This window comes from Homalodisca vitripennis, chromosome 5 (genome assembly GCF_021130785.1).
Source record: "Homalodisca vitripennis isolate AUS2020 chromosome 5, UT_GWSS_2.1, whole genome shotgun sequence".
Classification (NCBI taxonomy): Eukaryota; Metazoa; Arthropoda; class Insecta; order Hemiptera; family Cicadellidae; genus Homalodisca; species Homalodisca vitripennis.
In genome coordinates this window covers 25,926,831-25,951,067 of record NC_060211.1, presented here as the reverse complement: position 1 = coordinate 25,951,067, position 24,237 = coordinate 25,926,831, and the positions used below count along the sequence as shown (strand labels likewise).

Genomic DNA, 24,237 nt, shown 5'->3' with positions numbered 1-24,237 from the left:
ATGCCTTGCAATTAAAATATTTGTCCCAGAACTATTTCCTTATTCACCTACTTGATATAACATTGTATATGCTGTGGTCTGTAAGACATGTTGAAACACTAAAATCCCAAGTTATATAATCTATCAAGTTGTTAGTACAGTAGCCTTTTGTAAAACGCCGGTATAGGAAGAACATCTTCTATCTCACTCGCTATATATTTCACAGAAGATTGGATCACTGAGGTGGAAAATTTAATTTCTTTGTTTTCAACTCGGAGATAAACTGTTAAGCTCCTTTGGAGTTTGATTTGGAAAGTTTAAGGGCTTTGAGACTCACTACCAATGCTGTTCCTCTAACAAATGGACTTATTTCAGCCATAAGCACCGACGTACACTACCAGTTCAATTGCAATTTCTATCCTCTTGGCTTATTCAATGTGCTATAGATTCGTACCAAAGAGTATAGCTTGGCTTGTTTGACGGTGTAAAAATATATGATAGTGATTTAAAACCAATGTTTGGACATTTCGGAATTTGATTTAATAAAAGTGACCCTCCGATACAATCGTTCCGTTCCATTTCCATAAAACAATACAGAGCCATCGTCCATCAGCGACTGCCCCGTCTCCCTCGCGTCATTGTTGTACTCATGAATAATTCCAACGCAATGTTAAATGGCGTCCAAGCTGACGGCGCCGCGAGCCCCGCCACCTACCTACTGCCGCCTGCCGGCTGGAAATAGCTGTCACTGAATTAAGACTCGCCCTTGTAGATTTTACACCTCTGCGAATATTGTTCAGTCTAGCTGAATGACACAGAAAATTCTATTTACGTAACGTAAGCGAATTAAACCTCAACACTGTTTTCACCTCATTTTTGTCATTTTCCTGAAAAGGTTCTATGACAATTTGAAGCTTATTATCGGCCGAGCGATCAGCTCCTTCGCCCAGATTAAGATGAAAGTATTTCAGTTCATGTCTGTCTGTACGTAGGATAAGTTTAGTTGGAATTTTGCCCAGAGGATTGAAATTTGGTGTCCATCGGTTAAATGGAGTGAACGCTGATCCGCAGCCAGGTAAAGTCGTCGTTTAAAGGGAAATCATGTGATGAAATATATCCATCAGACTGAAGAGCCTGGTTGTATTTGGAGGCCATCTTAATTTAACACTTTCAATGTTTCGTTCTCGATTTTTTAAGTAATGACTTATTTACAAGGTGTATAATAATACACCAAATAATAATCCAAAGGTTGACATTTTTACTTTCCGATATTTTTATTGTTTGTTCAGAAAAACATTACATTTGTTGTGTTTTATCCTTTATACATTCAATTAGTCACACTTAAGAGATAGAAATAAAAGAAGTTTGGGTGCTTATTGATATACTGAGTGTTCACAATGGATGTCAAAACTTCTATGGCTGATAGTACTCATAACTTCAAACAAAACATTGAATGTAAAATAGTTCGAGAAAATCCTTGTTTAGCCGCTAACCGCCATTTTGTATTTTTATAACTAAATTATTATCTCTAAAATTAGTTAAATAAAAAAACCAAATTTAGTACATAGGTTTGAATACATAAGATTAACATTGTTTTTAATAATTGTGTTATTTGCTTTAGTATAAATAAAACTTTTCAAAGACAGATAAAAAAAGACTCAGAATAGTTATACAAAATTTTCCAGACACCATTTATTTCGTTACAATTTAACGGTACTAGTTTCAACGAAATCCGTTAATGAATAGGCGAAAACGACCACTATAGAGGTACGTTTGCACAAGCCGGATACAGCAAACATTTTGTTTCTTGATGGGTATCAGCTGTTTAACATAGGTTATAACAATTTTAGAAATATTTTGAAATGGTTTTATCAATTGCAACGGTACTTTTTTCAACGAAATCTGTCAACGCATAAGCGAACACGACCACTTGAAAGATACGCTTGCAAAATCCAGGAGCGCTAAACGTGTCACAGTTGAGAGGTATCAGTTTGTTTGCTCTTCCTGGCTTGTGCAAGCTTATCAAAATTATTTTCAAAAGTGTCTCCGCCGACTAAAATGCATTTACTGCTCGTTTAAGGATGGCTCTTGTTGCTTTTCGTAGTTCAACAGGGCTTTCCTTTACATCCCTGAAGGGGATCGGCTCTCCTTAAAAAAAAAATCGTAAAAGTTTCATTAATACGTCTAAGTAGCATCTCAAGGGAATTAACTTTGACCTTGTAATCTATCTCCTTTATCCACCCTCATATGCAAAAATCCACCGGCGTATGATCTGGTGACCTGGGTGGCCTGTGTATCCATTTATTTTGAAACTGTTGATTCAATTAGGTGGAAAGCATTTAAAAAATGTGACTATGCACCAACATGTTGAAGTACAGCTGGCGTCGCGTTAAAAGAGGAACATCTTAAAGTAATGTTTCTTGACGAAAATTTTAGTATATTTGACCTATTAAGCGCTCTTAAAAATAAACGGTCCAATCAGCTGATTATAAATAATGTCACAACATACGTTACTGCCAAAAAAGCTGTTGAAAGTTACGTTCAATTCTTGCATGAGAGTTCACTTCAACCCATGAATGTTAACTTTGAATATAGTTCATTCCATCACGAGTGAACTGTGACTCATAGGTAAATAAAATATACTTAAAGAGTGGCGATGAGTGTTTAACCAAGTGCAGTACTCCAAGCGATGAGCATTGTTTCTTGGATGTAAATGGTGTATCTTTATGATAGGGATAGAGTTTGTTATTATTGAGTGTTCTACATACTCTACTTTGCATACCTCTGAACCTTTTAGAAATACGTCTTGTACTAATACCTGGACTATGTTCAACAGTAGCAACAATGTTTTCCTCTACATTAACATGACGTTGACAAGAGAGGTCATACTGGAACTTTGTCCTAGGAAGTGATCCTGTATCCCGTAACATAAGAAAGAACTAATTGTTCTAGTATTTGGAATTCCACGGTTAGGGTAACGTTGTCTGTATTCTTCGACAGCGGCCGTAGCACTGCCTTTACATCACCATTAATAACACCATATTAGAGTATTCTTCACTTGTAAATAAGTGTGGCATTACTACTTCAATAATTTAATAACTATTACAGACAAACACACACTGACTTACACTCACGGAAACTCAATTACTACGACCAGAGCAATACCACGCGGACGGTAAATCAGTTTTTAGCTATCAAAATCATTTAAGTTCTACAATAAATTACAATCATGTCATTGTTGAACAGCTGCTTATTATATTGCCCATGTATTAAATAAAGATTTCGATTTGTTTAGTGTCTGCCTAACCATATGTGTTTTTATTTAAAAAATCATATCACAGTGAGAGGCTTAAAGTAGGCCAGGCAGTAAATATTTTAACGATAGCAATCCAAGTTACGTGGCTTAGTCCTAACGAGAACCTCAGAATTAATTGAAATAATTCCTTGGTGCAGAGCACATCTCGTCCCTATGAATAATTTATCTCGTGTTTTTTTATCTAAACAAATAACACATTTTCATAGAACCTGTCACTTGTTAGTAATGCAAATTTTTGAAAATTTGACGCTAATAGATAAACAGTAGTAAGCACGCTAATTTAAATGCCTGACCTTGCATAACAGTAGTTGACAGTTCAAAGAATACTTTGGTGAATTAGCTTGCATTCGCTTCGGCATTGGCCTGTCTCTCAACCTTCATAAATAGGTTGCATTCGCTTTTAAATTCTTAGTTTCACGATGAATTTCAAAATACTAGTTTGTTCCGCGATATGTCATGTAAGTAGGTTATTCATCTTATTCAATTGTGATGTATATACGTTATATTAAAAGTTACCAATACAGCCACATTGAGGACTTAAACTAGCTTAAGAATGGTAATACTGTGTATAAGTAATTCTGAATCTTCTGAATCATCGTAAGTTTAAATGCAATGATATTTATTACAAGAGAACTAAACAACTTACAACTATTGAGTAAAGATTTCAAATATTTTTTTTTCGAATTTTTATATTTGAACTGTTGTGAAGTTTACTAATAGTATTTGTGCACTTGTTTTATGTGAAAATTTCAAAAAGAAAATTAATAAAAATTGCTGTTCATAAGTTAAAAAATGTGAATCACAGGAAGGTGAGTGTTAAAGCTACTATATCACGCTGTTAATGTATATTTTATTAACGTTATTTTGTTATTAATAACAATACGAATAATTTACATGCATGCACGTGTGGACACATTACAAGCTGGATATTTTCAAAATTTAATTAGATTTGGTCCACAACCTTTCTTCTTGAATTCTCTTGGACATTTTGGGCACATTTGTTTTTATTGGTAGATTTTGTGTTAAAATCGATTTCAGAATTCCGTTTGTAATTACTTTTGTTCTTGATAAGATATAGATGTGTCGAAATGAGTACAAGGTGTTGGTCATCTTAAAATCAGTAATACGAAAGAACGCGATATTGCACAACTATACGTCTTTCTACAGTTGGACATCAAGGTAGACCATACCATACACTACCACTATACCGTACCATACCATACCATAGTATCACTAGTATGGTGGAATCCATACTAGTGATACTCCAACAAGATGGATACTCCTACTACAAACAACGGGCTTAGACGCTTGTTTCCTAGCAGGACGGATGGGTATAGCCTACTGCACTTGTTATGGGGGTAGGTTAAGAACTTGGTATATGTAGAAAAGATACAGTGATTGACTATATACATTGATTATATTTATTACAGAATTAAGATTCTCTAAAAATTGTGATGATCCTAATTTTTTTTTATTCTGATGCGGCCGTAGCATCAGTCCCACCTGATACCTGGAGGGAGATCTAATGTCAGTTATATATCTCGTAGACTACAAATGGATCACATATAGAAATGTAATAATACCAACAACCTAATCATATAATTATAATAATATTCACTCTATTTATTAGTCACAGAATATGCATACTCTAAAATAAATAACAGTTATTCAAAAATATAGAGCATATATTCCATTTCCCTCACATGTAAAGATACTGCTATCTTCTATAATGTAATTCATCTCTGTAAGCTTTAGATATATCAGAAATGAAAGATACGGTATTTTTCATCACACAAATTTAACAATTCTAGTAATTCTACAGCGCCAGTCATTCCCATAGCATTACTTGCTTCCTTGACATAGCTCTGTGGAACCCCCGAGGAACAAATTTCTATTGGATAGTAAGTCCAGTTTCTAGATAATTTGGGACTGAAGACCTTTGAGAAGATACCCCAAATAACACAACTTCATATATTTCGTGCGAGGCTGGATGATGCTAGTCAATTGTTGTACGGCGTTTCATGCTTGGAGCAAAAAGTTCACTACTGTTGAACACAGACTGATAAGCAATGAGTTGTCTAAGTTTGAAAGAGATCTTATTATATCTTTTCCTTCTTTGTCCTGTGACACAGCTGTGCTCCAGCCAGACCCAGCAACAGCCCCAGCTGGTGACGCAAACTCTGCGGCCTAGTCAGGTGACCAGTTTCACCAGTCCTCCTGGGCATTCGGGTGGAGGTCCTGCTGAAGTGTTTCGGGGAGCTGCCGCCTCTCTCGGCCAACTGTTCATCAACCTGCTCAACTACAAGATGCGGTGGCTCGGCCATATGGCTGGAAACCTCCCCGGAGGACATCCAATCCCAGGGTCTCACCTAGCTGGTTCTTCGGGATATCCTTTCACAACTACTCTGGTGACCACACTTTCAGGAAACTCACCGACCATCCCAGGAGTGACGATAACTGGAGCTCCGACTAATCCACTACAGGCTGGGAGCTCTAATGTGTACCCTGGACAGCCTGTCACCCAACCGGGAGTCACAGGAACTGCACCAATCCCACAAACTGGTTATCCTGCGGCCACTCCTGCTCCACAGCCCGGAGTTGCAGTAGCTCCAGTTTCTGCACCGATCTCTCAAACTGGTTATCCTGGAACCGCTCCTCCTCCCCAACCTGGAGTTGCAGTAGCTCCAGTTTCTGCACCAATTCCTCAAACTGGTTATCCTGTTCCTCAACCTGGAGTTTCAGTGGCTCCAGTCGCAGCAACAGCCCCTCAAACTGGATACCCTCCTCCACAGACTGGAGTTGCCGTTAGTCCAGTAGCTTCTCCTTTGCCCCAGACGGGATTACCTCCTGCAGCTCCTCCTCAATAGTAGGTTCTACAAAACCCTGGAGTCGCTGCACGGACAGTGTCAAATCCAAGAAGTTTCATAGGGTTATAACTTTTTCATATGCAATCAACTATATATTAGTTTTTATTTATATTCTCCTTATGTTAGTGTGCTATTTTTTCACTAAATCACTAAGTGTATACTTTCTATTACAAGATTAAAGAATGTGCTTTTTATGTAATAGGTTTTATTCATCAACATTTACACTTCCTAAATAAAAATATAATTTATAGTATTATATTGCTTTATTTTTCTTATATATCTGCCAATAATACGCGTTATTAAATTTGAAAACCCATAGGAAGAACAGGTTAGGGGCTAGATATATCAATTCCGCTCATTGGTAGACAGTAAATAGGAATTCTGTTGACCAGGGCAATATACACTGTATATTGCCTTATCTCCTGACATCCGTTCAAGTTTTCGTCTATTATACCTGAAAAATACCATATAAATCAAAACTTTACCAAGAAGACATATTTCTTTATATTACCTTTTAAGAGGCATACATGGTAAGAACAGATTATAGGTTTACACATAAGTGCCATGTGTATGAAAAATGATACGCAACAACATTATTCTCATGGCCCATATTTATCATTTAATGCACACCGATTTGTAGGGGCAGGGAAAAAGGTAAATATTGTCATTTTAACCTTCAGGGGCTAAATGTATTTTAAGATCAGTAAAACCTTTTTAATATACTACTCGTACTTAAGTTATTGTTTAAATCAGACTAAAAATATTGGTAATTTGTATGTTTCTCGTGTTTGCGAAAAATTATGCGTGAACCAGTCTATATTTTTCACCGTTAAGGCCATGCGTGTTATTTTTAACGTGTGATGATTGTTCATTACAATATTGTTTTATTTTTAAAATTTTACAAATTTTTCCTATTAGCCAGATTGACATTCTGATCAAATTGGAAGAAAACATTTCTTTAAATATAAGTATAGCAAAATGTGTGTTTAAATATTTTTTACTCTATTACAAATTGTGTTCTAAATATAATTTGACACCCTGAACTCTAACTGGATAAGGCACTTTCTATGTATTACTTCTTCTTACTTTAGTAGAAAATAAAGGATTATATTTTGTTATAGATTAATGTTATTGAGTAGAGAATGTACATAAAACATAAAATATATTGTACTATTTCATGTTTTTGAAACGACTAGTACTATCTGCAAGGTTTTCCTGCAGACAACGCTGTTACAGACCGACCTCTGTAATCTAATAAGACTTCCTTCAAATATAAAATCTTTTCCTTCAGGCCTTCAAAACTTTGCTTTTAGTTCTTCTCCTTAGAAATGTATTCTTTGTCTTTTCCAGTTTTGAATGCTTAAACTGCAGATAATCCCCACAAAATATTTTTTTAAGAAATTGAATACAAGATACAAAATAAATTTGAAAATGTATTAAAAATACAGAAATTTGCCAAATTAGATATAAACTTTTAGCTAGAGGGAGAGCGGGGGAGGGACAGAAAGAGAGAGAGAGTGTGTGTGTGTGTGTGTGTGTGTGTGTGTGTGTGTGTGTGTGTGTGTGTGTGTGTGTGTGTGAGAGAGAGAGAGAGAGAGAGAGAGAGAGAGAGAGAGAGACCTACCGACTTAGATTAGACTTCAATTAGATTTTTATTGTTTTAGATTATTCAGGATTAAATGTTATGGCTACATAAACTCACGGTAAATGACAGTACTATGTAATATTATGTATTACCACATTCGCTTTAAAATTATTGATTCAATCATTTTGAAGATCATTGATAATCATTTACAGACATTTCTCTTAACCTAGGCTTTCCAAAGGCTAGACTGAGACCAACAAATATATAATTTATTACATAAATAATTTTATCATTACTTCTATAAGTAATTCTATCATTTTCATAAACATGAATTCGCTTACGATTACTGTCATACAATTTTATTATCTTATGCTGTCCTTTGTTTACGTACTCAAATATAACCTAATTCTAAGAGACATGTTTATTTTGGTAAACGCTTATTCAATTTGTACGGAAATTAAATTATTTCAATTTGAATTTTGTTTTATTAATAAGTATATTCCACATTTCAATCTTCTACATTTTTTTAACATTATCCCTTTTGCGTATGTTGGTAACTATTTGACTACATTAGCTTGTGTGGTAGGTACATTAGGTAGTTTATGACTGATTAATAAAGATAAAATGTTAATTCATAATGGCTAAATATTCTTTGTTGTTAAGTGATTGAAAACAAGCACAAAATACATGAACTCGTTTGACTGAGAGAAAAGTGCCTTTTAGGAAGAGTTTAGGCAGGTTAAAAGTATGATTGATGTGGCGCGGAACCGGTATTAGTGACCGAGCATCAGTCACTGCTTGTCACTATTAGTGACCGAGCATCTGTCACTGCTTGTCACTATTAGTGACCGAGCATCTGTCACTCCCTGTCACGTCGTTGAATAACTCGCGTTATAAAATCCAATTCACAATCCACCCGTGAAGGAGCCATTTACGGACAAACTCCCTAATGACATGTGGCTAATCATCAGGCTGAACAGAGTGCCCTTACAAAACTGAACATATCTATTTGTGTTTGTTATATGTTTCTCAACATCAAATTCGAGACTTAAAAAAGTGAATGTACAGTACTCCATAATGGCCCGGTATTACTGAGTCTTTTTAGACGAGCATGATTCCAGATTCCAGAACTCAAGTCTGTGACAGCGTCAGATTCCAGGATCTGCACTAAAAAGAAGTTGAATTCAAGATTTTTTTTTTTAAAGGAGTAGCCGATCTCCTTTTATGCCTTATTCTGCCCGTCCTCATGGACCCACTGGCCTGTGCGAGGATCTTATCAAACAGAATAAGGGGGAGAGTCGATACAGTACAAGGTCGATGGTACTGATAAAAAGTGCAACGGTCACAGACAGGATTCGAACCCGCGCTATCTCTAACTCAGACTCAAGTCCAACGTCTTAGACCACTCGGCCATCGGCACTCCCGAGATGATGGTCTGATGATTGTTTTTGTTGATAAACTCAACATTCATGCTTACTAATACATATGATATCACTCATATTAACAATATATTGGTGAAATATAAAGAAATAGATACTCGTATATGATGCAATAACTAGTATGAAATTATAGCGTAAGTAACCCATCAACTATTGCACCCAGCAGGGATCACTCTGGCTGGTTTATACCTTCCAGTTGAACCCACTACTGGGCACAGATAAAACCGATGTGTCCCTTCAATCTGGGCAACCTTATAGATGTCCAGGAGCGGCACATCACTAACTGCAAATGTCGAGGTTGTGGGGTTCATGGGCAATTCGATAGGTCTAGTCTACTGTGGGAGATTACTGTTAGAGTTGGTGGGGTTTGTTCCCTAACCTCAGAGGTTCTTGCTAGCCTCGGCAAGGTGTGTCACCCTTGCCTACTTTGACTGGAGAGTCTAGTTCGGAGCTGGCCACCCCTTCTTTCGGAAAGACATGACTTTGAGATGTAGTACCCTAATCCTTCCTCATGGATCTCGATAGGAGGCGGCCCCTACTCCCTAACCTTACCCATCCTGAATATCCTGTCACTCCGGAAGCAGCGCAAAGGTTCTTACAGGACTAAGTGCAATTTATAAGCTTCTTGTCCTAAGAGAACAACAACCCATCAATTAGTGAGACCCATTGTTACAGAATGTCTATAACTCATAATGTTACAACCTCTTGGCGACGCTGAAAGAGGTTTCCTTCAAACCGCACAGTTTTTTTTATTCTATGAACTCTACCGTTCACTTTGGAAGAAAGTTCGTTTATTCTCAAGATGTGTGCTTCTAAGTAATACTGTTATGGACAGTATATACTGAAGAAGACATTAAGGGAGTAGCAGCTTGTAATCCTGTTATCTAAGGTTTTCTTTTATCATTGATCGATGCAGTATTAGAAGAGAGAAATAACAGTTCTGCAATCTCCTATGAGGGGATTTGGATCCCTTCATCATTTCTCCCTTATCTCAGAAATGTATACTTACTTTAGCAGTTCCATTGATACAGTACAGTATGCACAGTGGTTAGCGTGGCTGCTGTTTGGATGATTGACCACTAAACGATCCTGTCCTTACAAGCGGTCCGTCTGTCCAGCTATTGGTATCGTTCGAAAGTCACCTTTAAGCCGTTGATCCTCTGAGTAAGTGTTAGAGAGGGCTTCTTAGCCCTAACTTCACCTTGTAAAATAAGACTTTCTTTACGGTTACTTAGCCGAGTCTTAATTTCTGTAGAATTAAAATGCTCTTACTGCCAAATATATTTTACTCAACGAAGAATCCATCTTTGAAATGTACAGATTTGAACTTAGGGAGTTTCTAAGCGTGTTAACTTTTGAAGGATATGGTGTTGATGCAAAGGAATCAATTGCTACTCTGTAATGAATTGAATCAGTATGTAATGAAGATTTTTAAAGAGTTATCATTATCATACCCACTATCTTTATATGGCCTTTACGCTACAATCCAGTTATAAAAAAGTTAAGTTTATGAGCAGGAGATCTCTCATGTTGTTTGTTGTAACATAATCTTACTTTATACTGCAGTTGGCACTATAATCCAACACCTGCGTGCATTTGCATGATGAACTACGTTCTATACATCACTTACAGATACGAACTTGACCTTAAAACGCTACTGTAGTCAGCGACAGTGACGTCTCTATCCGAGAACTGGGTCGCAGTGACAGCTGTTCACATAGACAACTGTCAGGCATGTAGTCTATTGTTTGTTATTTTACATCATGCACTGACTCATTTGTACATCGTCAGCATGGCTTATCGGTCTCTTCTCGCCTTAGTTCTTCTATCTGTCTTTGTAAGTTTTATTGTGTTCCTTTACTATTACCCTAAATCTTGGTTAGGTACCTATAGTATTTTTATATGGATTTTAAAAATCTATCTTAAACTATTAACATGTTGAAATTTCAAGTTTTAACTTATGTAGATTCAACTATAATTTTGATCCTAATTTTCCTTTCCTTGTTCTAACATTCTTTTTTCATGTTTTTCCATAGATCTCTGAACAACTATTCAAGTACAGATTAAAGGTTTTTATTTTATTTGGCCAGCTGTAATAACTGTGCTGCAAAGGGTTTTTAATGTTTTGTACTTTTATAATCCCATCAATGTTATATCCACAACACTTCCCAAACTTTCTTTAGTTCTCTTTTGGTAACTGGGATTGTCAATCGAGAATAACTACTTCTTAAATCGCAAACCACTTTAAATTCTTAATCATAATCCCGGAATTGAGGCAAAGAATTTTTACTTCTATAAATTTTATCAATGAATATGTATGAGTTGTAATGTATGGTAAGGCCTGTATTTACAGGCAATGAATATTGAACAGAATATTGAATAAAACATATCACAATTTATTGCATCGAAGTTTTAAACTTTGACATAATTAGCTGATTAGTAACTAGTTAAATTTAAAAGAATCGTCAACTTCAGGCACTGTACACGTCACTACTCATAACGTGTCCTTGCCTATCCTCCTGGCCTAATGAAGATGTCTAAATGTTTGAAAGCTCTTGTAGCTCTTTGAAATAAATGGTCATTCGGTGATATGGTTGAAGTGTATATAAGTAACTAAGTTATTCTGAAGAATTGGAATTAAATAAGATAAAATGAGTAGTTCCTCGTGTCTCAGAAATATAAAGAGGAAATTGGAGTAATATAGTGATATTATAGTAATCATTAGATACAATCAGAGTAATATAATCGATTGTATCACAGCATAGTGATACAACAAACCCTCAGGTTCATAGTTTCCATTAGTCCACATTTAGCTTAAACTTCAAAATTTACGAAGAGGAGTCCATATAACATGTAATAAAGAAAGCGGTGACTCGAATCACAAACAAGTTTAAACGTACAACCTTTTTAGTAACAGTTTTTTAGAGTCATAGATCTTATAAAATAACAAGATTGCACAGAGTAACCACACCCATTGTATGTATAAACACAAAAACTGTGATCAGACAATTCAAAATATTTTATGGATGATGGTATAGAAAACAGAAAGGGTATTTCTTGAAATCTTTGGCCTTAAAGGAGTCTTGGTCTTTTGGATTTTTTTGTATTCAACGTTTCAATAAAGTATACTTTACAATATGAGGTATGTAGATTAAGAAGCCTCTTTACATCTCGTACAACATCAACAAATCAATGAATCAGGGTTGTAAATAGGTCGCCTACCTTGCAGTCAATAGACTCTACTGAGTGCTATTTTGAGTTTTTTCTCATGTTTATTACTTGTAATTTTACTTAAAAACAGATGAGGTGTGTACAGTTTTAGAAAGCATTGTTATATAAAAGGTAAACAACACCGAGAAAATATATTCGTATGTTAGCTTTCTTTCTGTAACTCATAATTAATACATGTTGTAGTCCCTGTCATCACCATTTGGTTTCGGACTCTTTGACTATGACGATGACGACGAACCGACAGGAACTAACACAACTGTGATGGGAAACTCTACGGCCATCCCTCCCACGTCAGCCTCAAACTGTCTCGCACTGGATGACGTATTCTCGTACTTCGCCAACTTCTACGAGATGTTGGATAAAACTTTCAACCCCTTCTATGAGCCGCCCACGCCACCCCCACCTTCCACCACTCCAGCGGCAGCTAACAACACGCCCGCTGCGACACCTGCTCCAGCACCTCCAGCACAAGGATAGATCAGATTCTGCAAATCCTATTTATGTTTATATTAACCACTTCATGAATGTGTAGGTTTGAAATATTTTTAAATAAAGTTTTGTACAGTTTTGTAATGTAGCCAGTTCACAACATTTTTATCCACCAACTTCTTTATTTAAAAAGGGGTATGAAATCTGCGTCGTTCAGATCTCAACTCACCCACAGTCTTCGCCTTGTAGTCATTGCACACACCCTCCACCTGTGCCTTCAAGGTCTTCAACTTTTACACACACATCCACAGTCTTCAACTTTTAGTTACTCCACATTCCTGCACCCTGTGCCTTCAAAGTACTCCACACATCCACAGTCTTCACCTTGTAGTCAGTTAGTCCTGCACCCTCTTCAAAGTTCTCCACAGTCTGTCACCACACCCAAAAGTACACACATCCACAGTCTTCACCTTGTAGCCATTCCACACTCCTGCACCTGTGCTTCAAAGTACCCCACACATCCACAGTCTTCACCTTGTAGTCACTCCACACTCCTGCACGTTGTGGCTTCAAAGTACCCCCACAAATCCACAGTCTTCACCTTTTAGTTACTCCACACTTTTGCACCCTGTGCCTTCAAAGTACCCCACACATCCACAGTCTTCACCTTTTAGTTACTCCACACTCCTGCCCTGTGCCTTCAAAGTACCCCACACATCCACAGTCTTCACCTTTTAGTTACTCACACTCCTGCACCCTGTGCCTTCAAAGTACCCCACACATCCACAGTCTTCACCTTTTAGTTACTCCACACTCCTGCACCCTGTGCCTTCAAAGTACCCACACATCCACAGTCTTCACCTTTTAGTTACTCCACACTCCTGCACCCTGTGCCTTCAAAGTACCCCACACATCCACAGTCTTCACCTTTTAGTTACTCCACACTCCTGCACCCTGTGCCTTCAAAGTACCCCACACATCCACAGTCTTCACCTTTTAGTTACTCCACACACTCCTGCACCCTGTGCCTTCAAAGTACCCCACACATCCACAGTCTTCAGCTTGTAGTTACTCCACACTCCTGCACCCTGTGCCTTCAAAGTACCCCCACACACTCACAGTCGTCACATTGCAGTCACTCCACACTAAACCCTATGTATCCAGATATTCCTCACATTCACACACTTCGCCTTGAAAACAATTTACGCCTTTCATATATTCAACACACACGCGCCTTGCCAGACACCTAGAGTCTTCGCCTTGCAGCCCAGAACTATGTATGATCTACACTACTACCTGTGACTAAAACTCTTGAATTACATTACTTAGTTTTTGTCATATTTTACGTTCTTAGTTCGCTCGCTTTTGTTCACGAGTATTTCTAAGTGAATGAATCAATTAATATCTTGCATGATAATTTTATTTAGTGTTCCTGCTGGAACTTTATACTGAGAGTGTAAGAATGTTTATTTCATTTCAATAATTGTGATTTTTATATTATTTCCATATCATGTTTGGTTTTTTACAGATTTAAAAAGACACCTCTCTCTCCACTACCGATCATTACACTAGTATATAGCCAAATCTGTATTGCATAAGACTTGTTATACGTGCTTCCACTTCCACTTCCTGCATGTGGAATAAAATAGCAGAACAGGAGCATGAAATCCGCTTTATATTTCCCACGACTCACTTAAGTAAGTACAACACGACAACCCCCCCCCCTTCCAATCCCTTGCTGGGCAGTTGTGTGGCGTCAGTCCGCCGTGGTTCCCGCAGTACAGAATAATTCATGTCTGCGAGTGAGACACGTCGAGTCGGATATTCCCTGACAGACGGGCCTCCCATTGTTTTATGGTTGGGGGAGAGGAATTATTGGTGAGAGGGAACAAGACTCTTATTTCGTGTTATCACCAATAAAACGGCTTCAACGGAAGTTCTTCGAGTTCTCGAGTAAATCCACTTCAATAAAACCAAGAATGAGTTGTCTGACAACCCGATTCAAGGATTGGATTAGTGAGAGGGTTTTGGATTCAAAACTGTCACCGTAATTTGTAGTACGTAATGTGTTTATATGACAATGGGATTAGTTTAATTATACTTTAAACTCTTACTCAGGTGGTTTATTTAGATTTTCAACTTCAAACAATTATTTAAGAATCGAATTTTTAAGAAGTTTACTACAAAAACGAAGACTGTTATGAAAGTATGTTCTATTACCTCAATTGACGATATTATTTATAAAATTAAAGTTTTTACTTTTTTTCGTAAACGCACGGCAAGCAACTCGGAGTAACTAATAAGACAAGGAAACAATAACTAATATCAACAATCTGATAAGAGAAAACATTATTTCCTGAACTGCTCTATTGGAAAACGGTTCCAGTAAAAAATGCTGCCGTAACATAAATGTATGTAGACTACAGCGTGGGCTTCAACAATGCCTTCCCGACCTAATGGAAATAAACGAAAAAGGCCCTTCAAAAAGTACCTATTATAGAATTTACTTTATTATAATTTTGTTTGTATAATAAAATATGTGAGAAATTAATTGGTATAATAAATAAATCCCAATTAACCAATATTTTATACCTGACAGTATAATGAATTAGTATTACATTTTATATGTTGTACTTTAGTTTTTTTACGATTGAACCCTAACCAAACAAAATCTTTTTAAAATTTAGTACATTAATTTTCGCTAGTTAAAAATAAGTTTCTGGTTTAAAAATTCAACTAAAAATCAGATAAAGATTTTTTTTAAATAATTATGGGCCAATAACAGAGATAAGTCGAAAAGGGTGTTTCAAATAATTATAGTTTACAATGACGGCTAAGGTACAAAATCTCAGATTTGTGGTCACATATTTACTTAGTTACAATTATAGAATATAAGAGAGTTGAGTGAGATAATGTAGCATTAGCGGTGTGGCTACTACCCTTCTTCCACACGCTGGCGGTGACAACCCTAACAGCCATTTAAAGAGAGGAGACGAGTCCATTTCCGGTGTGAAGCCATTTGTTATCAGCGGGCCGTTAACGGGCTATTGATGTCCTCTCCACGCTACGCCACGCTCCCTTCGGGGCCAGAAGCCTTTCAAGCGATTTCAGGGGTTATGTTGGCATTACTGTCTAAACGTCACCTCATCTTCTGGGGTCAAGAAACATTCTATTCCTGACTACAGAGTACTTCTGTTATTTCAAAATTTAAAAATACTAATTTTCTCCCTTATCACTGAACCATGTTAACGAAACAAAATTCCAAGCCTAGTAAAACTTAAAATGCTAGTCTTACACTATATAGTTTTCTGATGTTTTGACAACGCGATTATCAACTACGAAACCGTATTGGTTGGAATTATTACAATGTATGTATCTTTTTCATTGAATATGTTAAGGAAAATGACTAAGAAATTAAGCAATAGGTATGCTATTGCTATTGTTATTTGAAGACGCCAAGGCACTTTTTAAATATTTAATTGATAATTGAAAATTGTAATAAACACGAAATGCACCTGCACATTCATATCCAATGTATGTTATTCTGGTAAATATAAATATGACAGAGTATTTGAGTGTAGGAAAATCAGGAGACCATATTATTATAAGGAGACCAAAAATGTTATAATATTTTTATAATTGCATATTTAATTATTAATATCATTAAAGAAAACGAATTTAGCGAGAAAAAGAAAAAAAGGGAATTAGCTAAAGAATTTAGGTTTGACCAACCAGAGACTGTCGTTCAGGACTGCGAGGGTGGTCTGAAGATTTTTCGACCTAGCAAATATACAAGAATTATTATTCTGAAAATGATTTCTTAAAAAACAGTCTCCTTGTAACCCTACACACTTCCACCAGCGATGCTCCCATCTCTGTAACCCATCCAAATAGTACTCGACATTTTTCTTTGCAAAATTACAAGGTGATTATTTTTCATGAAAATGCAATCTGTGTCCTTTTTTTCAAAAATCGCTAGGGCAGATCTGTTGAGTGAGGTGGATGGTCACGCATTCACACCGTAACTTGTGGATTTTCGCCATGGCAACCACTTAGGTGTGGAAATAGTTGTCAAAATGGAGGAATTTTGTGAGTAGCTTTCAACGGATGAACAAAAATTCAGTAGATTTTAGAGTGCTGCCATCTTCACGTTTAGGTGAAACGTTTCACACCATCGTATAATAATCCAGGATAGTCAACATTAGTATAATGTTGACCAGTAAAAAATGGTCAAAGCTAAACCACTGGTAGCAACATCATTCTGTCGTTAGAATATTATTACAGAATATCAGTGACATGGTTAGTAATAATACTACATTATTTGTAATGGACTCATTATCGCATTGTTTCTAGCCACGTCTTAAGATACCATGAAAATAATTATTAAAAGACACCATAGAAGAATCGCCTTGTAGGGTACAAAAAAATAATGTAAAAGATGCTTGGGCCATACCGTTTCAAGGAAAGTCTTAAAACAACAAAAATAATTATTAAAAGACACCATAGAAGAATCGCCTTGTAATACATAATGTAAAAGATGCTGCCATCTTCACGTTTCAAGGAAACGTTTCACACCACAAAAATAATTATTAAAAGACACCATAGATAGAATCGCCTTGTAAAGGGTACAAAAAATAATGTTGACCAGTAAAAATAATTATTAAAAGACACCATAGAAGAATCTTGTAAAGGGTACAAAAAATAATGTAAAAGATGCTTGGGCCATACCGTTTCAAGTGAAAGTCTTAAAACACCACAAAAATAATTTGTAAAAGACACCATGGACTCATTATCGCATTTAATAGGCAAAAAATAGTAAGTCTAGCCTAGTCTCTTAAAACACCATGAAAATAATTATTAAAAGACACCATGAAAGAATCGCCTTGTAAAGGGGTACAAAAAATAATGTAAAAGATGCTTGGGCCCTACCGTTTCAAGGAAAGTCTTAAAACACCACAAAAATAATTATTAAAAGACACCATGAAAGAATCGCCTTGTAAAGGGGTACAAAAAATAATGTAAAAGATGCTTGGGCCATACCGTTTCAAGGAAAGTCTTAAAACACCACAAAAATAATTATTAAAAGACACCATAGAAGAATCGCCTTGTAAAAGGGCAGGAAACAGAATGTAACAGATGCTTGAGCTGTATACCCTTTTAATGAAACCGCGAAAATAATTATTAAAAGACAGCCTATGGTGTCTATTAATAATTATTTTAGAAAAGGGATTTCCTTAGAAAATGGAAGAAAACTTAATGTGGTAAAAGTTTTCAATGAGAAATAAAAAGTTAGAATGGTACTAGAGAAACATCATAATCCTACTTATGGTATTAATTGAGCATTATACTTATTTGACTTTCGATTATCAGTTCTTTACACTTCACATTATTATTCTTTTAAAAAGATAACAGAGTTTCATAAATTTTCCATCCGAATGGTTGCTAAAGGTATAAATAACACAACGTCCCTAGGATTGCATTATTTGTAGTGAAAACGCCTAAAGTAGACTCCAAGCAGTTTTTTTGGTATGTTTGAACCATTTTCTTTCCCTTCTTTTCTTCTTTCTGTTCTCTATTTTTGTATGTACTAGTACCTTCCACCTGACGAAGAATATAGATTCCAATCCTCGAAACGTTGTGTTATATCTTTAGTAACCATAACGATGGCAAATTTCCGAAATCCTGTTAAACTTTCCATCATCAATAACAAACTTTAAACAAAGAATTATTCTGTTAGTTGTCACACAGTGAAAATAGTTTTGAAAATTCGTACTCGCCCTTTGAGTTTGATATTTCTGCAAATTCCAAGAATGAGAGTAATGTTTGCCAATTAGTCGGTAACATTTGTTTTGCCACGAGTATAACCTCACGTGTCAGGAATAGCACGATGTTGTTGCGAGTACATCGCGCGGCACGACGCGGCAGAGTGACTGCCCTACACGTGCCGACCCTCTCACTTCCGCCGGGGGTGGAAATGGGACGGAAACTGCAGAAATTAAAATCCACATAAGAGTGTTAATGGTTCAACTAATGAGCCGAGCAGTTCGAGTCGCAGCTTTAAATACCGGCCTTTACGAGGACTTGGCCGGGAATTCCGCTGTAATCTCGGCGCAAAACACATTTTTGTGCAACCCGTAAGAACTTTAGCTTTAGCAGTTTATATTTATACTTTTGAAAATCTACCATGTAACTATAATTTCATTAAATATTATTAATAAATTGCTAATAAATATTCGATTTCAATAATTAAGTAAGGCTATAATTCTATTAAAATATGTGCTCTAATTTTAGAATAATTAAGTAATTTTGTCTAATACTGCTAGCTTACCATTTAGGAATTTAGTGACTAAAGTAAACAAAAGTAAAGAATCTTATTTTACCAGGCGAAGTTATGGCTAAGAAGCCCTCTCTAACACTTAACCTGTGAACGGCTTAAAGTACCGCTCAGCGGTCACCCCACCAAGCAGCAGTCACACTTGACGTTGCTTGATCCGGTTATCTGACAACAGTCATTTAAGAGTACTACCTTTCTTTATATTACTTACACAGAAGATAAAGCTTTCATAAGGACGACTGCTGAGGTCCGAGAGATCCTGTAAGGCACACTGCAGCAGACGGACGTATGCAGACGGATATAAATCCACCAATCAGCAAGCATATGGTTTTAATCGCTCCGGGGCATTTTTAGAATGCCTACAAGCAGACGTATTGCCTGGCTCTTGCGTTAAACTCCGTTTCTCAAAAGTTTGGTTTGATTAGGCTTTGGATTTGTCACATTTTTTACGAATCTGATCATCCAATGACTTCATTTTGGCTTATACTTATCAATATTATTTTTAAACCCATGCAAAACCCCAAGTGTAAATGGCCTTTTTTGGATTTTTAGAGAGATATTTTAATTTTTAATTTTACATGTTAAAATTATTTATTAATTAAGATACAATTATTTAGCAATTACAATAATTAAACTTCTTTAAAGGTGAAAATATTTTATGTATTGAACTATCCATCACTCGAATATCAGGTCCTTTAGCCAATGAATACCTTTTTCAGGAATTCCGCAGGATTGCTGAAGACTGAGCAGGTTACGTTCTGATCCAATACATGCATAAGTCTGCAGCAATATGTTAACCAATGCATACGTCTGTCTATGCTGTAGGCTTCGTGAACTAGTTTAAAGCACCAGACAATAATATTTGATCAATGCATATTTCACGACCTTGATCAGTTCTTGATCATAGTCGTGCCAATACCGTCTCTCGGATGATCGGATTTAGGTAGCAATACTTTTTTATAACGTAAAATATAACTTACGTACAAATGTATTTTAAATTTTAAAATCAAATTGAATTTATTTTGAGCGATATAAAGGAACCAAAGATAAAAGATATTTACTAACGTGAAGGGCATGCGTGACGCGTGAAATTGCTTCAAGGTCAAGGCTTTGTTTTCGCACTTTCCGGTTGTCAATGTTTGCATCTTTTTAACATTGAGGTGTCAGTTTCTCGGTATAAAGTAACCTCTTCCAGACAGTCTGGCAAAATTTTAGTCAATAATGATCATTATTCTAAGTGTAATATTTCTGAGTTTTTATACTTACGTAAGTATTAATGAAATCTTTATTATTCAATAAATGGATGTATAGCAATGCACATTGGCCCCGTTTTAAATGAAGGTATATTTATACTGATTTGTATGTTATCGGTACCTGAGTAAAAAATGTATCTAGCAAAATAGTTCTTGAAACATGCTACTTCTATGAAAACATACCTTAGCAGAACTTTGAAATTTGGTCTAAAGTCCTAAGTGGGTAACTCTTATATGAACCATATAAATTTAAATTTCGATGCTCAATCAATAATTTTATATTTATAAAATATATAAATTTATACCTAATTATAATTCACAATAGTTCACAGAAATACTATTGAAGATGATTTTATATTTTCCAGCACGTATATGAAATAAAGTAATAAGTAACTGGGGAAAATAAAGTACTTTTATTATTTATTAATGGTTTATTTTGTAATTTTGTAGTAAATTATGTAATTATCTCTAAATTTACTACATAAAAAATGCCATTTCCTTCAGTCACAAATCATTATAAGCATGTCATTTTCCGAAGCTATGATTAACAAGGTATATAAGATATTTGATGTAAAAATCAGTTTTTTTTTATTTAAAATTGTTACAAAATTACCCAAAATTTCCTATTTTAAAACTATGTACCAATCCCACGCCTAGTGCATGTACATGTGCTCGTGGAGTGATAAAAAGATTATTTTCCGTTTTGCTTTTTCAGGAAAGTTATATTAAAGGGCTGTTTTTAAATTATTCGTATAAAGACCTATTATATCACCTTATAAACGATTAAGGTTTAAAAAATGTAATAGTTTGTTCAAAAATTGGCATTTTCCCTCTCAAGTTTTGAAGGTTTTTTATATACAGTCACTAGTTATTACACACCCCTAGTGTTTCTAGCTTCAAAAGATACACATGTTTTTTTTCAAATTGAGTTTCTACTTCATAACAGTGAATTAGTGTCTTAATTTTCATTCTCTTTATTTCTCGTAAGTACATTTGTGTTTTACAATAATGTACACTTATTTTTAACGAAATTAGTTACAGCAAGTGTTGAAATATTACTTATATTTCATCTTAATTGGTATATTAAGAGTGTATTGTTTAAATTTAATAGAAAAAGATAGTTAATTTTTAATGTAACTGGGTTTTCGTGTTATAACCTTGTATCTTTAGGACTTTTTTTAAGTTACTTAAGGCAAACTATTATAGTAATAACTTACATATCATGCTTTCACTAATTACAGCAGTCCCATATGTAACTGGTTTAAGAAAAATCACGAATACATTTATTTATTAGACAGATTTTGTAAATAAAATATCGGTTTTGGAAAATATTGATTATTATTAAATTATTATTAAATTTTTTACAAAATTAAACTTGTCTTAGTTTTAACACAGAATTTCTTAAAAATCAGCTATTTATAATTATAATCAGAAAAATATTTTATTTTATTTTTAGTTATAGGTAAAGTTTATTAAAGTTATGAAAATAATGAGTAGGCCTAATAATAAGTGAAAAATAATGCTGTATACTTCTATAACTCTTCTGGATAGGAATTTTCCCTCCTTATACTTTATAAAGGTCTTTAATACCTCATTTAAATGTGAAAATATGTACATGTATTATATTTTACTGTCCAGATAAATGACGCTCATCCATTCTATGCAAGCAAGGCTACCATACAGGCGCCACAGAATGTAAATGTCAGTCAAAAATCCAACCCCCTAATAGACAAGTTGAGGCAGTTGAAGTCAGCGTTCATGGCGTTTTTTCAAAAGAAAATGGACGAGTTCAGAATCATAGCTGCTGGATTTCCGTCAATAGCTTCAGCAGTCACTCAGCAGCAATCACCAGCCACTACTCAGTCTTCGTCAGCAACTTCAGCAGGCTCGCCAACACAAACTTCGGCGGGGTGATCAGGACCTGAAGATTTTGCACTTTTACTCTAGTAAAGATGCAATAATACAATTTTTTTTTATTTATACAATTCAGTTTGTTTTTTGTTTATGTTTCAAGAATAGCCTATACGTATTCAGTTTTATTATATTTTGTCATGTTTAACCCAAATCTTAAATCAATAATAGTGTAGCCATTTTATTTTTATCTTGCAACTTTATAAACCTTAATTTTTATTTTTATAGACAATTTTAACCATTCTCTGTTAAAGCTATCAATATTAAGTTTTTAACATATGCTGTAGCATATAGCCTAATTTTAGTGTCCATTTATTGTTAAAAGAACAAGAATTATTTTTCTTAATTCACATTGGCAGACTCTTAAATCTCTAATGTAACATTCTATGAAAACCTCACTCTATATGAAACTTTAAAGAGGTAAATGATGGTAAATATCAACAAATTTTTATACATAACATCACAAAAATTGTATAGTTATGCCTTAAAATTATTTAACAAGTTTTAAATAATTTTCCAAACTTCGGAACATGACTAAACACATCTAAATAAACTAATAATATGCTAAAACTTTAGGTTTTAAACTAAAATTGCAACTGAAATCGTTTTTAATGTTAACAACTACAGTTTTACAATTTTATACTGTACAAACAACTTACTTGGAATGAACTACCATCACACTGATTAGTATAACGTAATTTGATTGTAACACATCAGATTTCAACAACTGTATTACACAAACAACAATTTGTTCTGATTTAAGAATTAATTTTATCAGCTGATTGTTGAAAGTGAGGATTGGTGATGTTGGTGGACATTTTTATCATTATTGTTAACAATTTGTATTAAGAGGTTAAACTATTAGTTTTACGATGAAAGAAATAGAAGAAAAATAATAATAGATTGTTCAATTAGAGGAAAGAATATTTTAGCTATTTTATGCTGTATTTAAAGTTTATATACATTCGTGACCAGATAGAAACTTACTTTACTATGGACAATTTTAAAAAGGTCTTTATTTTATTGTTTTCCTATATTTCCGAGTTTAACCACCACAATAAATTAATTTTTATTTTAATGCGGTGATTAATAATTTCATAATCTTTTATTTTTATGGGTTTTTAAGGCGATCGTAGTAAGTAAAATATGGTTAGTTTTAAAATTAAGATAAGAGTTATTATTTTTAAATGTTTGCAAGGTCAATAATTTACGAACATTGACCCAGCAAATATTAATAAACGCTTATTTTAAATCATTTTGAAATATTGTTTTGTCAGTCAGAGAGAAGAAAAAGAAAATTTGTTTGAATCGAGAACAGAGAATCGAGAACTATAAAAAGTGCTCGATTTAAGTGGGACCACACGGTATCTGAAAATATAAGTACATTGGTTTGCTTGGGAAACTTTCCTCTGCAACTTGGAAATGGATAAAAACACAGGTTCGAGACTAATTTTCCATTTTTCCTTGATCCTACTTTCCTGCAGGAAATATTCAATACCCTCCAAATCCTCAAGGGTCTACAGTTCCACCATATCTAGTTCTAGTTATCGAGCTCTGGGTAAAAGCAATAATAGTATAGCATGTAATAAAACTATTTTTGTTAAAAATAAAAATTAAAAAGGGAGCTATAGTGAAACAAAACTAAACTAGACTTTGTTTGGGAAATTAACCATTTCTCGAAGTGTTATCACCTATTATTCAATTATTTTGTATGCCAAAATAACAAACAAAGATAGTTTAAAAAATCTATGGAAACCTTAAATAACAAGGTTTAATTATAAGCTAAAAACCCTTGTCCACTACCCAAGGCTAGCTAACTTCATTTATTTAATTATTTTTGCGTAATGATTATATATACATATTTATATTTATTGTTTGTATATGTGGCAATAG

At 34.9% G+C, this 24,237-nt stretch overlaps 2 protein-coding genes across 4 annotated transcripts; both read left to right on the top strand.

The window, feature by feature from the left end:
* Positions 1 to 3,653: 3,653 nt before the first annotated feature.
* LOC124363805 (formin-2-like) lies at positions 3,654 to 6,415 on the top strand. The gene is made up of 2 exons (XM_046819068.1): positions 3,654 to 3,753; positions 5,428 to 6,415. The coding sequence occupies exons 1-2, from the start codon at positions 3,715 to 3,717 to the stop codon at positions 6,160 to 6,162; spliced, it is 774 nt and encodes a 257-aa protein (XP_046675024.1). The 5' UTR covers positions 3,654 to 3,714; the 3' UTR covers positions 6,163 to 6,415.
* A 4,443-nt stretch (positions 6,416 to 10,858) lies between these two features.
* LOC124361882 lies at positions 10,859 to 23,422 on the top strand. 3 transcript variants are annotated; one of them, XM_046815932.1, is made up of 2 exons: positions 10,859 to 11,023; positions 22,072 to 23,422. In XM_046815932.1, exons 1-2 carry the CDS (start codon positions 10,979 to 10,981, stop codon positions 22,345 to 22,347), a joined length of 321 nt encoding a protein of 106 aa, XP_046671888.1. In that variant the 5' UTR covers positions 10,859 to 10,978; the 3' UTR covers positions 22,348 to 23,422. The 3 variants fall into 3 exon arrangements, with proteins under 3 accessions (XP_046671888.1, XP_046671885.1, XP_046671886.1); XM_046815929.1 differs by lacking the exon at positions 22,072 to 23,422 and adding an exon at positions 12,601 to 12,994 and having other exon boundaries at positions 10,866 to 11,023; XM_046815930.1 differs by lacking the exon at positions 10,859 to 11,023 and adding an exon at positions 20,343 to 20,446.
* Positions 23,423 to 24,237: the final 815 nt, after the last annotated feature.